Source organism: Anomaloglossus baeobatrachus, chromosome 4 (genome assembly GCF_048569485.1).
Source record: "Anomaloglossus baeobatrachus isolate aAnoBae1 chromosome 4, aAnoBae1.hap1, whole genome shotgun sequence".
NCBI lineage: Eukaryota > Metazoa > Chordata > Amphibia > Anura > Aromobatidae > Anomaloglossus > Anomaloglossus baeobatrachus.
In genome coordinates this window covers 75,908,130-75,925,610 of record NC_134356.1, presented here as the reverse complement: position 1 = coordinate 75,925,610, position 17,481 = coordinate 75,908,130, and the positions used below count along the sequence as shown (strand labels likewise).

The 17,481-nt window shown below is 35.6% G+C and overlaps 1 protein-coding gene across 1 annotated transcript in view; it reads left to right on the top strand.

The window, feature by feature from the left end:
- Positions 1-17,481, top strand: part of LOC142302314 (protocadherin Fat 4-like) — a 50,516-nt gene that overhangs the window by 21,766 nt on the left and 11,269 nt on the right. The window contains exons 9-11 of the mRNA XM_075343379.1: positions 1,917-1,971; positions 5,563-7,895; positions 17,255-17,405. Of these exons, the coding sequence (XP_075199494.1) occupies positions 1,917-1,971; positions 5,563-7,895; positions 17,255-17,405 (2,539 nt within the window). The remainder of the gene's footprint in view (positions 1-1,916; positions 1,972-5,562; positions 7,896-17,254; positions 17,406-17,481) is intronic.

The following is a 17,481-nucleotide window of genomic DNA, read 5'->3' as shown; positions in this document are numbered from 1 at the left end:
TGCATTAATTTTATATATATATATATATATATATATATATATATATATATATATATATATATATATATATATATAAATAAATATATATATAGATATATATTTATTTTTATATATATATATATATATATATATATATATATATATTACAAGGTTTGATTTAAAACTAGAAGTCAAGTTTCTCCATTTTGTTTTATTCTGGAATAGTAGTAAACAATGAAGCTATAGGGTGGAAGTCAGAAATGTACATTTTACAGTCCTTTAGTGGTTGATCCTTGACCATTGTGGGGTTTCCTTTGCTCGTGTCATTGCTGTTTGGTTGACAGGTTGTCATTACCATAAAAGACTTCAGCTGTAGCCTAGCAAAGGATGACAAATATTCTCTGGAATTGCAGAATTCTTAGTAAAACCTTGTGTGTGGCAAAAAGGTGAATATTCATGTTTGGCCTAAACTTAATTTTGGTACGGAAACCAAATCAAACTCTAAAACACATATAATGACGTTTTTTCACCTGCATTTTTCAATATATTTTACTTTTAGTAGTTGTCCCATCCCATAAATTGATGTCACATCCACAGGATATGTGATAAGTGTATAGAGGATATAGATACAACCAGTGGGACCTGAATTTATCTGGAGAACAAAGGTCTGACAATCATCACTGTCATACTAGACGTGGTCAATCGTCCCACCTCTTCTCTAAAAGTAGTCTGCATCAGCGCCCTGCTCTCCAGAAAATATGGGTACCATTGGAGGAACCTGTATATTTATGCCATATCCTGTGAATAAGCTTTAAATGTACCAGTTGGGAACACATTTTAAGTGAAATTTATTGAGCAGTATAGGAGAATGTAAATCATTATATATGTGTTAATTAACGTATATAAAGTGTGATATAACTTTTCCTAGCATCTATTAACTTCAAGCAAAACATAAATATTTAGCTTTCATTAAGCAGAATTCTGCAATTGAAGAGAATATCCTGCACTAGGCCACAACTGAAGCATGAAGTGGCCATGACAATATGTCAGCCAAGCAACGTTAACATGAGCCACCAGATGGGCAGCACTAGAAACAGCAGTAATGTCACCCACAAAAGAACTGTTTGAAGTTAAAATATTTATTTGTACCATGTTATCCAGTAGATAGAAGCAAATTAAAAGTTTGAAAGTCTTCTATCATTGATATACCTTTTAGTGGCTGACTAATAAAATGGTAATAAGTAGCAAGTTTTCAAGACTTTCAGGTCTCTGTATACTGATGAAGAGACATGAGAAGTCTTGAAACCTTGCTACTTATTACCATCTTTTTTGTCAGCCATTAAAATGTATGGTGGTGAGCAACTAACCAAAAGTAGTAAACATTAACCAAATTGGTTATGGGAAACATTAATAAGACAGCTGTGGTCGGTTCCCGCCTGTTAAAAAAAAAAGTAATAAATTGAAGATAGACGTCAACTTCATTGCAAAATCTGGGCAGAAAGTTTTTAGCAATAAAAGTTAAGTGTTCTTCTCAGTCTACTACACAATTTATGAAAGCGTTGTCTTATCATGGACTAATCCTTTACTCTAAGATCCAACTTCAAAAATAAAGCTTTTCTCTGCAATTGCCACAGCAAGGAAAATGCAATATTAAATGGCAGAAGCTCACGAGGCTGGATATACTGCTTATTTCTAAAAAAAGACTTGATGTCAATATATCCTTACATAATTGTCCTTGCTTTTTCCTATCAATTTCTACAAATTGTGGAAATACTTTTAAAAACAAATCTTTTTAAAGTTTCTGTTTTATAGTTGCTGTTCATTTTCTTTATTTTTTTGTACAGTAGATAATATGTAGATATTGTTCTTATGGATATGGCTTTTCTAAAAGCTGTAAATTTTACTAATACATCTTCTAAGTAGCATTTACTTTTTAGAGCTCTAACTTAAGTAACTTTTATATCATAACTGTATGCAAGAAACTATATAAAAGTAAAAATGTAGTTTGTATATCTAAAGCTAGTAACACACAACAAATGTACATGAGTATATAAATTATGAACCTAATAGAGAGCAAATAACTGTAACAAAGACCTCCGACTGTCTGTTATCTGTTATGGCATGCCATGATAATAAATTTATTATAGTTTATCATTTCTTCAGATAATTCTAATGATAAAAGGTAAAAATCTGTTTTAAAGTGGACTTAATTTTTAAAAATGTGATCATAGTTTGTAGTAACGCAATGTGGAATTAATGACTATCTAATCAATTAAAGAAATAAAGTAAATAAACAGAGATATGAAAATCACTTTGCCGGGTTCAACATTTTTGAAGAAGAGTTTTATAGATGGGGCATTTAAAATGAAGAAATTCTTAATACTAAAATGATCTCACAAGAGCGCACAGAGTATTGGCTCCCTTAAATCTCTATAGTCACATCTTATTACTTAGTTTAATTCCATAAATCTTAATGCTTAGGTAAAAATTTGAGGATAAGTTCTATACTTGCAGTTTTTCAGGTTTGGAAAAGAAAAACTGTCATAGTGGTCTTAACTACCAAATATTAAAAAGGGCATAGCAAGGCCCATGCCCCATAAGAAATCACCAACATTAAGTGTCTTTGTGGAGATATTGCATTGTTGCGTATGAGTTTTAAGTAGTGTTGAGCAAGTAGTTAGCTATTTGTACTCGCTATGCTTTTAGCGAGTACTGTCCGCTATTCGAATATTTGTTACGAGTAGCGGGCACAATGTAAGTCAATGGGAAATACTCGCTTTTCATGCGAGTAGCGAATATTATGACTTAGCGAGTACTTCCCTTTGACTTACATTGTGCCGTTGCTCGGAACGAATATTCGAGTAGCGGACAGCACTCGCTAACAGCATAACAAGTCCGAATAGTTATCTACTCGCTCAACACTAATTTTAAGTTATGTTCAACAATGATGTACAATGTGTTTGTTTATTTAGATACTCTCTCTCTCTATATACAGTATATATATAAATATATATATATATACAAACATATATATTTTATATATAGATACATATTCACAAGTATTTACCATATATAAATAAACATATATATATATATATATATATATATATATATATATATATATATATACATATATATATATAAATATATATATAGTACAGAATAAAGGTTTGGACACACCTTCTCATTCAAAGAGTTTTCTTTATGTTCATGACTCTGAGAATTGTAGATTGACATTGAAGGCTTCAAAACTATGAATTAACACATATAGAATGGAATACTTAACACAAAAGTGTGAAACAACTGAAAATATGTCTTATATTCTAGGTTCTGTAAAGTAGCCACCTTTTGCTTTGATTACGGCTTTGCACACTCTTGGAATTCTCTTGATGAGCTTCAAGAGGTAGTTACCGGAAATGGTCTTCCAACAGTCTTGAAGGAGTTCCCAGAGATGCATAGCACTTGTTGGCCCTTTTGCCTTCACTCTGTAGTCCAGCTCACCCCAAACCATCTCGATTGGGTTCAGGTCTGGTGACTGTGGAGGCCAGTTCATCTGGCGTAGCACCCCATTGCTCTCCTTCTTATTCAAATAGCCCTTACACAGCCTGAAGGTGTGTTTTGGGTCATTGTCATGTTGAAAAATAAATGAAGGTCCAACTAAACGCAAACCGGATGGAATAGCATGCCGCTCCAAGATGCTGTGGTAGCCATGCTGGTTCAGTATGCCTTCAATTTTGAATAAATCCCCAACAGTGTCACCAGAAAGGCACCCCCACACCATCACACCTCCTCCTCCATGCTTCACGGTGGGAACCAGGCATGTAGAGTCCATCCGTTCACCTTTTCTGCGTCGCCCAAAGACACAGTGGTTGGATCTAAAGATCTCAAATTTGGACTCATCAGATCAAAGCACAGATTTCCACTGGTCTAATGTCCATTCCTTGTGTTCTTTATCCCAAACAAGTCTCTTCTGCTTGTAGCCTGTCCTTAACAGTGGATTCCTAGCAGCTATTTTACCATGAAGGCCTGCTGCACAAAGTCTCCTCTTAAGAGTTGTTCTAGAGATGTGTCTGCTGTTAGAACTCTGTGTGGCATTGACCTGGTCTCTAATCTGAGCTGCTGTTAACCTGCGATTTCTGAGGCTGGTGACTCAGATAAACTTATCCTCCACAGCAGAGGTGACTCTTGGTCTTCCTTTCCTGGGGCGGTCCTCATGTTAGCCAGTTTCTTTGTAGCGTTTGATGGTTTTTGGCACTGCACTTGTGGACACTTTCAAAGTTTTCCCACTTTTTTAGACTGACTGACCTTCATTTCTTAAAGTAATGATGGCTACTTGTTTTTCTTTACTTAGCTGCTTTATTCTTGCCATAATACAAATTCTAACAGTCTATTCAGTAGGACTATCAGCTGTGTATCCACCAGACTTCTGCACAACACAACTGATCATCCCAACCCCATTTATAAGGCATGAAATCCCACTTATTAAACCTGACAGGGCACACCTGTGAAGTGAAAACCATTTCCGGTGAATACCTCTTGAAGCTCATCAAGAGAATGCCAAGAGTGTGCAAAGCTGTAATCAAAGCAAAAAGTGGCTACTTTGAAGAACCTAAAATATAAGACATATTTTCAGTTGTTTCACAATTTTTTGTTAAGTATTTCATTCCACATGTGTTAATTCATAGTTGTGATGCCTTCAATGTGAATCTACAATTTTCAGAGTCATAAAAATATAGAAAACTCTTTGAATGAGAAGGTGTGTCCAAACTTTTGGTCTGTACTATATATAGTACTGCAGTTTCTGCAGTTTCAGTTTTGGCTTGGACCGTGAAGAAGGCAGCTTTCACCACTGTCCGTGATGCATTTGTCCTGCATTTACTTTATGTCCTCAACTCTGTCATATTTTTAATTTTTTCTACAAATAAATTCACAAGTTTTATGCCACTCGGATTTCCCAATTCTTTGCTGGATCTCTTCCATTTTCTGCATAAATATATATCTATATTGCAGTAATATTGCATTCAGCATTTTTATATAAAAATATATATAACAGATATATTTTTCTTATATAAATGGTAGTTTGTATTAAATGTTTTGGTAAAGTGATATATACTACAGTTAATTTGAAGAAGTGTTTGTATGGCTTTAACCTTACTAATACTATTCTGTTATTTTTTTTATTTAATATGCTTATAAGTTTAAGATACTTTATATCTCCAATACTGAAAATGTAGGGATTTAAAATAAAATTAAAAAAAAAATCATTGGTGTTGCAGTACCGCACTTTGGCCTCAGAGCGCCACTGTTTACCACGAATGAATAGAGATTGGCTCTAGAAAAGCTCTGCTAGGAAAAGACAGTGCATAGTTGTATAGAGGAATATCCACCATTTCTGACTAGGATGTGAAAGATGCTGGTTGCATGAAGAAGAAAGCTTGTGATATTTTTCATCTGGATTACATACAAAAAGGATTTTAATATCTTAAACAAACACAGGAATGAAAATGCATCCACAGCAGAAAAAGCAAGGACTCAGATGGCAAGTAATATTTCCCTTCTTATTCTCCTGGCTGTGTCATTCAGTCTCTGGTCAGATTTATTTTTCTATTAATGAAGAATTAAGAAAAGGTTCTATTGTAGGAAATTTAGCAAAGGATCTTGCAATTCAAATTAAGGAGCTATCAAATCGAAAAATTCGCATTGTTTCTCGGATTTCTGAGAAATATTTCAGTATAAATTTGGATAATGGAAACCTGTACATTGCTGATAGGATAGACAGGGAGACATTGTGTGGAGCTGCAGCTGATTGTGTCCTTACATTTGATGTTGTTGCAGAAAATCCTTTGAATGTTTTCAGTATAAAGATTGATATTCAGGATATAAATGATAATCCTCCTACATTTATCCATGACCAAATTAAAATAGAAATGAGTGAATATACATTGCCAGGAAGAAGGTTTGTTTTGCAAAAAGCAGAAGATCTAGATGTTGGTGTTAATTCTCTGATCAGCTACAGACTCAGTGCTAATGAGCATTTTATGTTGGGAGAAGAGAAAGGCATTGATGGAAGTCTATTTCCAGAGCTCATTCTAGAAAAACCCTTAGATCGGGAGACAGTAAGCAAGTATGAGCTCACTCTAACTGCTTTTGATGGTGGAAAACCTGTACAAACAGGGACAACAACAATAAAGGTCTTTGTTACAGATTTTAATGATAATGTTCCTATCTTTACTCAAAATTTATACAAAGTATCTGTAAAAGAAACCATACCAGTAAATTCTACAATACTGCAGGTCAGTGCAAGTGATGAAGATGATGGTGTCAATGCTCAGATCACTTACTCATTTAGTACAATGGCGAATAATATTCTCCAAACTTTTCTTATCAATCCTGAAAGTGGAGAAATAGAAACAAGAAAACTTTTAGATTATGAAATGATGAAAAACTATGAAGTTTCAGTTCAAGCCAAAGATGGAGGAGGCCTCGCTGCTCATGCCAAGGTTTTAATAGAAGTAGTTGATGAAAATGACAATGCTCCTGAGATATCCATTGCTTCAATTTCGACCCCTATTCCTGAGGACTCCATATTGGGTACAGTTGTAGCACTACTGGAAATTCGTGATCAAGACTCTGGAGAAAATGGAGAAGTTCAGTGTCTAATTACAGGCAATGTACCATTTCAAGTTGTGTCCTCAGCAAGTAATTTCTATAAAATTATAACAAAAAATAATCTGGACAGAGAACGTGTACCCTCCTACAACATCACAGTACAAGCCTCTGACAAAGGTTCTCCAAAAATGACCTCTAGAACAATCATCCAACTGGAAGTATCGGACATCAATGACAATGCTCCAATATTTGAGAAATTGACTTACACAGCATTTGTGCCAGAAAATAATGCACAAGGAGCTTCAATATTCAGTATTCATGCAAAAGATATAGACGATAGAGACAATGCTAAAGTATTTTATTCGATATCCAGTATAAATAAGGAAGAAACCCCATTGTCAAACTACATATCTATTAATCCAGTAACTGGAGTGATTTATGCACAGCAGTCATTTGATTATGAGCAGCATAAGGAATTTAACATTCAAATCATTGCCAGAGACAATGGATCTCCACCATTAAATGGCAGTACCACATTAAGGATTTCTGTTGTTGACCAGAATGATAATTCACCAGTCATCCTGTACCCATCACCAGAGGTGGATGGCTCCACATTTGAGATGGTTCCTTGGACCTCTGAACAAGGCTCCCTAATATCTAAGGTGGTGGCAGTGGACGCTGACTCTGGACACAATGCCTGGTTGTCCTACTTTTTACAATCTTCAGAGCCATTACTCTTCACCATTGACCAACACACAGGAGAGATAAGGACCTTCAGGGTTTTTCAAGAAAAAGATGCTGTAAAACATGGAATTGTGGTTCTAGTAAAAGACAATGGGATTCCCTCCCGCTCAGCTTCAGTCACTTTTAATATTGTGGTAGCTCATAATTTTCAACAAGTTCTCCCTGAATTGAACAGTCAATCTGCTAAAATAGAGCCACAGTCCAACCTGCAATTCTACTTGGTGGTCGCCCTGGCATTAATTTCATTTTTCTTTGTGCTGACTGTGATTATTGCAGTTGTCGCTAAATGCAAAGACTCCAAATCCAATACTTCATTTGGGCCCTTAAGTACAAGTCTATACCCACAGATTGATCCCAGATTTCTCTCCCAGTTCAATCCTGGGACATTACCTCTGCCATATTCCTATGATGTTTGTGTAACTCTGGATCCAAGTGAGCAGGAATTTGCTTTCCTCAAACCTCAACACAATGTTCCTGTGGAGAGTCTCATAGATGCTGATGATCCAGAAATTGGAAATGAAAGTTTAAAGAATTCTTCACCTACAGAAATTCTTATGTCACAGGTACTTTTTATAGCTTTATATTTTTCCAATATATTTTTTTCATAAATAGTTCAAAACTATTTTTTGTGATTGCATTCTTTAAAAATATTTTACAAGGTTGGTTTTGAAACTAGAAGTCAAGAGTCTCCATTTTGTCTTATTCTGGAATGGTAGCAAACAATGAAGCTATAGCATGATCGTCACAAGTGTACATTTTACAGTCCTTTAGTGGGTGACCCGTGACCATTGTGGGGTTTCCTTTGCTCATGTCATTGCTGTTTGGTTGACAGGTTGTCATTACCAAAAAAGACTTCAGCCTGCAGCCTGCAGCCTGGCAATGTATGACAAATATTTTGTGGAATTGCAGAATTCTGATTAGTAAAACATTATGCGTGGCAGAAAGGTGAATATTCATGTTTTGCCTAAACTTCATTGTTGGTACAGAAACCAAATCAAACTCTAAAACACATATAATGACTTTTAGTCACCTGAATTTTTCAATATATTTTACTTTTAGTATTTGTCCCATCCCATAAATTGATGCCACATTCACAGGACCTGCGATAAATGTAAAGAGGATATGGATACCACCAGTGGGAACTGCATTATTCTGGAGAACAAGGGTCTGACAATAATCACTGTCAGTGGAGAAATGGGCAAACTTCCCACCTCTTCTCTAAAAGCAGTCTACATCAGCGCCCTGCGCGCCACAAAAAGTTTGGACCATTGGAGAAACCTGTACGTTTATGCCATATCCTGTGGATGAGCTTTAACTTTACTAGATGGGAATACCCTTTAAGTGAAGTTTATTGAGCAGTACAGGAGAATGAAAATCATTATTGCATTAATTAACATATATGAAGTGTGATATAACTTTCTCTGTCATCTATTAACTTCAAGCAAAACATAAATATTCAGCTTTTATTAAGCAGAATTCTGCAATTGAATAGAAAATGTGCCGTCCTCTACTAGGCCGGAACTGAAGCCTGAAGCAGCCATGACAACATGTCAACCAAACAACATTAACATGAGCCACCAGGTGGGCAGCAACAGAAAAAGCAGTAATGTCACCCGCAAATGAACTGTTTTACAGGTATAAAATATATCTTTGTATCGTGATAGCCACTAGTTAGAAAAAATTAAACGTTTGGGATCTTCAGTGGTTAATACCTAATAATGGCTGACTGAAAAGATGGTAATAAATAGCACGCTTTCAAGATTTCTCAGGTCTCTTTTTACTGAGCCTGATAAAAGTGATCTGAGAAGTCTCAAAAGCTTGCTATTTATTGACATCTTTTCAGTCAGCCATTAAAAAGTATCAACCATTGAGGACTCTCAAACTTTGCATTTTTTGTCTCTCATTTGAGGATTTTGGGGTCTAACTTTAAATTCAAGATTCTGACGCAATATATTCTGTGGGGGTCACAAGATCCCATTTTGGAAGGTATTGTTTTTGCAGCTTTTTGTTGTTTTTTCTTTAATCTATTTTATCCAATTGACAAGTTATCCAGCAGTGGACAACCCCTTTATGTAAAAAATGAAATTACAGTCATATGAAAAAGTTTGGGCACCCCTATTAATGGTAACCTTTTTTCTTTATAACAATTTGGGTTTTTACAACAGCTATTTCAGTTTCATATATCTAATAACTGATGGGCTGAGTAATATTTCTGGATTGAAATGAGGTTTATTGTACTAACAGAAAATGTGCAATCCGCATTCAAACAAAATTTGACCGGTTTTTAAACCTAAAATACTACCCAGAAAGAAACACAAACAAATGTATAGAAATATATAAATTTTATTGTTTTTTAAAAAAATATTGTTGTCTTTAAAAGGTAGTACAGCAGAAAAGAGTATAAAAAAGTGTCAACAATAGACACCATTAATTGATTACAAAAGGAGTCTGTCAATTAATAATAGTAATCTTGATAACATTAATTCATGACAGAATATCATATATTCCCATAAAGAGTTCTTTACACAAAGGAGGATACAGGTTATAAGATGTGTTTAGCAACCGTGATTAGATGGTATTGATTAGGCAGGGATGTTAAAAGTGACTTAAATAATGCAGAAAAGGGCTTGAAATAGAGCCCAAAGCAATCAAAAGACAATAACATCTAAGGACATGCCTGCTAAAGAAATATCATACACAGTGCTACATTAGATTATAGCCTCACCATTCATACCCTGATGCGTTTCGCCGTGGCTTTCTCCAAGGGCACATAGAGTATAATGATCAGTTTGGGGTATTTATAATGCCAAGGTAACAATCAATTGAAACGGAAAGTAGATAGGATTAAAAGATAAACCAATCAACATGCATTGCGTGAATTATATGGTCTTATCATTGGTGATTTTGAAAGATGCAGACCGTATTAGCATAAGTAATAAACTCACCGCAGGTGAACTTTGCAAATGAGCTGAACTACAGCATTTAGAAAATCCAAAGCCGGAAATGAAAATGAAGGTGTAAGGGAAAAATGCGTTCCTATAAGTGAAAAAGGTTCCATTTCAAAGGAAGTGACATGTAAAAAAGGTGCACAAACTGAATAAGCACACTGCGCATGTGTGTGGTGACTAAAAATAGAGTCCCCACTTCCATCATTAAGGTTCTGAAAAACCGGAAATGACGAAAGGGGGAACGTTTATTTTAGAGAACGTAATTGACTCGCATAAATCAATATGTAGTAAACCGATATTTAATAGTGTTCATTGAATATTGATTTATGCGAGTCCCAGGATTTTCTGTGCATAGGTGTTTATTTTCTTCAATAGACTTAGTAAGCGTATGATTATACATCAACGCATTGAATATCTTTGTATTTATATACCTTTGCGTCCTGTACAATAGTATTTCATAATACTAAATTATTGTCAAGATGTTGCAGTTCTTTAAAAAAAAGCCGGAAATGTTCTTTCCCTCACATTCACATCATATTACTATACAGGTGGAGCGCTATTGCGTTCCCCCTGTATTCTTATTCGTCACTTCCGTCTTGTGGGGCGTTCTACAATTACGTCCTTTGAGTGAATGTCCACCTTTCGTCATTTCCGGTTTTACGGAATCTTAATGACGGAAGTGTGGACTTGATTTTTAGTTCCACCCTAACACTTATCTGTCTCTTCCGTCTTGTGGAGCGCATTTGCGTTCCACAATTACGTTCTCTAAAATAAACGTTTCCCCTTTCGTCATTTCCGGTTTTTCGGAACCTTAATGATGGAAGTGGGGACTCTATTTTTAGTCACCACACACATGCGCAGTGTGCTTATTCAGTTTGTGCACCTTTTTTACATGTCACTTCCTTTGAAATGGAACCTTTTTCCCTTATAGGAACGCATTTTTCCCTTACACCTTCATTTTCATTTCCGGCTTTGGATTTTCTAAATGCTGTAGTTCAGCTCATTTGCAAAGTTCACCTGCGGTGAGTTTATTACTTATGCTAATACGGTCTGCATCTTTCAAAATCACCAATGATAAGACCATATAATTCACGCAATGTATGTTGATTGGTTTATCTTTTAATCCTATCTACTTTCCATTTCAATTGATTGTTACCTTGGCATTATAAATACCCCATACTGATCATTATACTCTATGCGCCCTTGGAGAAAGCCAAGGCGAAATGCGTCAGGGTGTGAATGGTGAGGCTATAATCTAATCTAGCACTGTGTATGATATTTCTTTAGCAGGCATGTCCTTAGATGTTATTGTGTTTTGATTGCTTTGGGCTCTATTTCAAGCCCTTTTCTGCATTATTTAAGTCACTTTTAACATCCCTGCCTAATCAATACCATCTAATCACGGTTGCTAAACACATCTTATAACCTGTATCCTCCTTTGTGTAAAGAACTCTTTATGGGAATATATGATATTCTGTCATGAATTAATGTTATCAAGATTACTATTATTAATTGACAGACTCCTTTTGTAATCAATTAATGGTGTCTATTGTTGACACTTTTTTTATACTCTTTTCTGCTGTACTACCTTTTAAAGACAACAATATTTTTTTAAAAAACAATAAAATTTATATATTTCTATACATTTGTTTGTGTTTCTTTCTGGGTAGTATTTTAGGTTTAAATTCTGCCACTGTTTTACTACCTGGTTATATTGGCATGTGAACTGGCTTGTTATGGTTGGTGGCCAAATTGTAGGTTAAAAATTTGATCGGTGCAAAAGTATGGGCACCTCAACATAAAAGTGACATTAATATTTTGTAGATCCTCCTGTTGCAAAAATAAGAGCCTCTAGTCGCTTCCTGTAGCTTTTAATGAGTTACTGGATCCTGGATGAAGGTATATTTGACCATTCCTGTTTACAAAACAATTCCAGTTCAGTTAAGTTTGATGGTCGCCGAGCATGGACAGCACGCTTCAAATCATCCCACAAATGTTCCATGATATTCAGGTCTGGGGACTGGGATTGCCATTCCAGAACATTGTAATTGTTCCTCTGCATGAATGCCTGAGTAGATTTGGAGCGGTGTTTTGGATCATTGTCTTGCTGAAATATCCATCCCCTGCGTAACTTCAACTTCGACACTTATTCTTGCACATTATTGTCAAGAATCTGCTGATACTGAGTTGAATCCATGCGACCCTCAACTTTAACAAGGTTCCTGGTGCCGGCATTGGCCACACAGCCCCAAAGCATGATGGAACCTCCACCAAATTTTACTGTGGGTAGCAAGTGCTTTTCTTGCAATGCTGTGTTTTTTTGCCTCCATGCATAACGCCTTTTTGTATGACCAAACAGCTCAATTTTTGTTTCATCAGTCCACAGGACCTTCTTCCAAAATATAACAGGCTTGTCAAAATGTGCTTTTGCATACCTCAGGCGACGCTGTTTGTGGCGTGCTTGCAGTAACGGCTTCTTTTGCATCACTCTCCCATACAGCTTCTCCTTGTGCAAAGTGCGCTGTGTTGTTGACCGATGCACATTGACACCATCTGCAGCAAGATGATGCTGCAGGCCTTTGGAGGTGGTCTGTGGATTGTCCTTGACTGTTCTCACCATTCTTCTCTGCCTTTCTGATATTTTTCTTGGCCTGCCACTTCTGGGCTTAACAAGAACTGTACCTGTGTTCTTCCATTTACTTACTATGTTCTTCACAGTGGAAACTGACAGTTTAAATCTCTGAGACAACTTTTTGTATCCTTCCCCTGAACAACTATGTTGAATATTCTTTGTTTTCAGATCATTTGAGAGTTGTTTTGAGGAGCCCATGATGCCACTCTTCATAGGAGATTCAAATAGGAGAACAACTTGCAAGTGGCCACCTTAAATACCTTTTCTCATGATTGGATACACCTGCCTATGAAGTTCAAAGCTCAATGAGGTTACAAAACCAATTTAGTGCTTTAGTAAGTCAGTAAAAAGTAGTTAGGAGTGTTCAAATCAAGAAATTGATAAGGGTGCCCATACTTTTGCACCGGTCAAATTTTGTTTAAATGCGGATTACACATTTTCTGTTAGTACAATAAACCTCATTTCAATCCAGAAATATTACTCAGTCCATCAGTTATTAGATATATGAAACTGAAATAGCTGTTGCAAAACCCCAAATTGTTATAAAGAAAAAAGGTTAACATTAATAGGGGTGCCCAAACCTTTTTCATATGACTGTATATGCAAACATAAATATAAACTGTATACTGTAACTGGAATAATATACATAAATATAATACAGAGAACTGCACTGAGTATATATATTAATTAAGAATGGTTGGAAAGTAAGAGTCCAAGGACAAGTGAAATAAAGGATCTAGTGTAGATTACCTGAAAACTAAATTAATCACTTGTAAAATAGACAGGACACCCTACCATGATCCTGGAGCAAAAAACAAAGTTGTTCTAAGGAGAAATTATGTATAACTTGTATACAACTATAAAAATAAAGTGAACCAATTCTGTAGTGGCCGCGCTCCCCGTAGTAATGATTTTAAAAACTCTTGTCCTCAAATGGAATTTATTACTCAAACATACGGAAATAAAAAACGGATACCAAATATTCTGGAATAACTTTTCCTAGGACAAAGCAATCTGAACGAAATATGGTATGTGCTCCTCAGTATATTTGACACCAGAGTGAATATGGATGTGCACCTGTATATTTAATTGGGAGCTACTGGAAGGTTACTTCCAGCAAGATGGAGCAACGTGTCACACATTGGCAAGGAACATGGCAGAGTCCTATTTCAGCAACAGGGTAATTTCCAAGAGAATATGGCCACCATATTCACTGTATCTGATGCCACCAGACTTCTTTAATTCGGAAAAATATATTGAAACAAGCCTCATATTGTGGAAAATTTGAAGGAAAACATCCAAAGCGAAATTTCTGCTATTCTCCTCCTCCCCCAAACGCAATATGTCATGAAAATGGAGTGTCTAGTAGAAAATGGAAATAAGATATATAGCATATTTTGAGGGGTTTAGATTGCTTTTCCCCAAAGGGAGTTACGGATGAATACTGTGGGTCTCTTTCAATTTAATCTCCCCGTGTTATTATTTAGAATTTTAGGAAATAAAGGCTGAAAAGGTATTTTTCATAATGTCAAAAGTATTATCTCATACTACTTGATTGTAAAATAACTGTGCATATAGTAATTGGGATTTAGGCTCTGTGCGCACTAGTGCGTTTTACCCGCGGATTTACCCGCGGATTTGCGGACATTTCTTGAGAAATGTCTGCAATCTTTGTGCAGACATTTCCCAGCAAATTCTATGAGAAAAAAAATAGCTGTGCGCACTGTGCGGATTTTTCTCAAGAAATTTCCTTGAGAAGAATTTCTCGAGAAAATTTCTTGAGAAAATAAGCATGTCAATTCTTTTCCGCAGGTACCCTGTGGATTTTGGCAGTACAGCCTGCAAAATCCGCAGGGAACCACCCGCGGGAAAATCGTGGCAAATTCGCGGCTATTCCGCGGCCAATCCGCGGCAAATCCGCATGCGGATTTGGTGCGGATTTTTTCCGGAGGTTCGGAAATCTTTCACTCCCAGAAGTTTCTCAAGAAATTTTCTTGAGAAACTTCACATTTCTAGTGCGCACATAGCCTAAAGGTTTGATCAATGCCACACTGCTTAAGTGGGGAGATTCCAATTTCAGGGATAGCTATTATATTATATAAGGGGTTAAAATTAGTTAAGTTATTACGAGCAAAGGCATAACGTCTGGACAGGGAAGAGTTAAGTTAGAAATGTGAATATAGGGCCCATATTTCCTTTAGATTTCTAAAGGGTTTCACCCCTTTCTGGTTCTAGTCAGCACATAAGAAGGAGCTTCCAGTTCTTCTACTCTTTCTGTTATTGTCTTTTTTTACTTAATCCTTGTCTGGTAGCATGGGGTCAATGTGACCCCAAGCAGATTGATACAACTAATGTTTTTTGTTTTTTTTTCATGATACCAGACAAGGGTTAAAAAAATCTTTGCTATACTAATCTTACTAGATCTTTATAATAGTATATTGAGTGTATAAGGTTTTTCACTATATATGTGAAGTCACAACTTCTTGGAGGTGATCGGTGGTATACCGTGGTGTGAACCATTGTGTGTTTTATGTGGTTCTGGACATGGGAGCTAATCTTGCGGATCTTGTGGATTAATAAAAAGATGACTTCCGTAACAATATGTTGTGGCTAGCTAATGCCTTCAAATGTAAAATGTGATGTGTGTGTGTGTGTGTGTGTTTACTTCACTTTGAACAATAGGCATATCATTAAAAAGGGGAAGTCTCGTTCCTGGCAGTCTGAGACAGACATGTTCTCTTAAACTTCTGGATTTATCATAAATTCACTTTTTGTTGATTCTGGATGAGATCTTTTTAACATGTTTTTCATAAGTAGCAGTAGATAAACTCTGTTAGTGCTCTGACATAGCAGTGGATCTAATCTTTGATCAATATAAACATATTTTCAATTAATGGAATATACGGTACCCATTCATTTAGTAACAATAGTTTTCAATATTACATCAGTAAATTTACTGTATGAGGTAAAATTTGTAAGGATTATAGAAACATCTAAGACTACATGATGACTTGAGATCTGGAATTCAAATACACTTTTCCTTATACCATTGTAACCCTTTTCTCGCCAACAACTCTTCCTTTTGTTCTTTTTACTCTTATTTCTTTTTTCTACACTTACTTGAGGAAATGCGCTTAATATGACTATCTTATGAATCTATCTGAGTACCTCGCTACTAGGATCATTTGTCAAGTAATAATAGATAAAAATAAATTGATGATAGATAGATAGATAAATAGATAGATAGATAGATAGATAATAAAAAGAGTTGCAGCTGCACAATGAAATGCCAAAGCTTTTAACTACTAAAAAAAGATGTAATAAAAATTTGAGATGTTTTAATATCAAAATGGGCATTTTCACAATTGCCCAGTAGCCACGTCACAGCAATCTCATTAAATTGGGTCCTACTCTTCTTTTCCGCTTCTTACTGAGTTTAAAAAAACCCTACAAGATAAACCTACTACTAAAGAATAAAAGCACCTGTGGCTAATGGGGTGGTTGGATTGGGTGCATAGTCAGTCAAATGGACATGACTCCATATGAAATGCAAAAAAGATAAAAAAAAGTCTGACAGCACTCCATGTGAACAGGTGCGTATCTGTTCATGATATATAATAGCAAAAAGAGTTACAGCCACCCACTGAAATGCCAAAGCTTTCAACTACTTAAGTAAAATTTTAGATGTTTTGCATATCAAAATGGCCACTTTAATACTTGCCCAGTAGCGACATCATGACAATCTCATTATACTGAGTCATACTTTTCCTTTCTGCCTCTTACTGGGTTTTAAAAAACCTACAATTTGTGTTTGTTTCTTTAGATAGATAGATAAATAGATAGATTTTTTTAATTGATAAATACTGGTAGATACACACTTAGGACATTTAAGACAATATATAGATGCTAATAAGAACACTGCAATTAATATTAGTAAACACTTTTAGAATTTTAACTGCAACATCACAAATAGAATTCCAAACAATTCAATCACAAATCCATAATATTGTTGTTGTTTTATAACTGGCATCGGCTGTTCAACAGATTAGTGACTATACTTAAGAATATTTGAATTTTCCTAATGATAAAGAATATTTACACTCTTTTGCATTCAATACTCTTAAACTTCAAATATGTAATGAATTTAAAGAATAGAGTTTAAGAGTTTAACACAGTAGTTTGTAAATATGAAAACGTCTATGTAACAGTTCATGTTATCATTTAAAATCACATTTTAAATTATACTTGGTAGAACTGAATCCAAGTCACTGACGCCGCAGTTCCGCATATTCACCTCAGAGTGTCGCTGTTCACCAATAAAAAAAATATTCTGTAAATCCAGAATCGCCTCCATGATGCAGACAGTGTTCAACTGCAAGAAGAAATACACAGCATTTCACACTGGGATGTGCCGGGTACAGGACTCATAGAGAAGACGGATTATTTTCTGCTGGATTATAAATATAACAGGGAATTTTACTATTATATTTCTGGTGAGAAGGAGGATGGCTGGATTACAACTGCAGGAAGGACAATCAGTGCAAGGACTCAGATGGCAAGTAATATTTC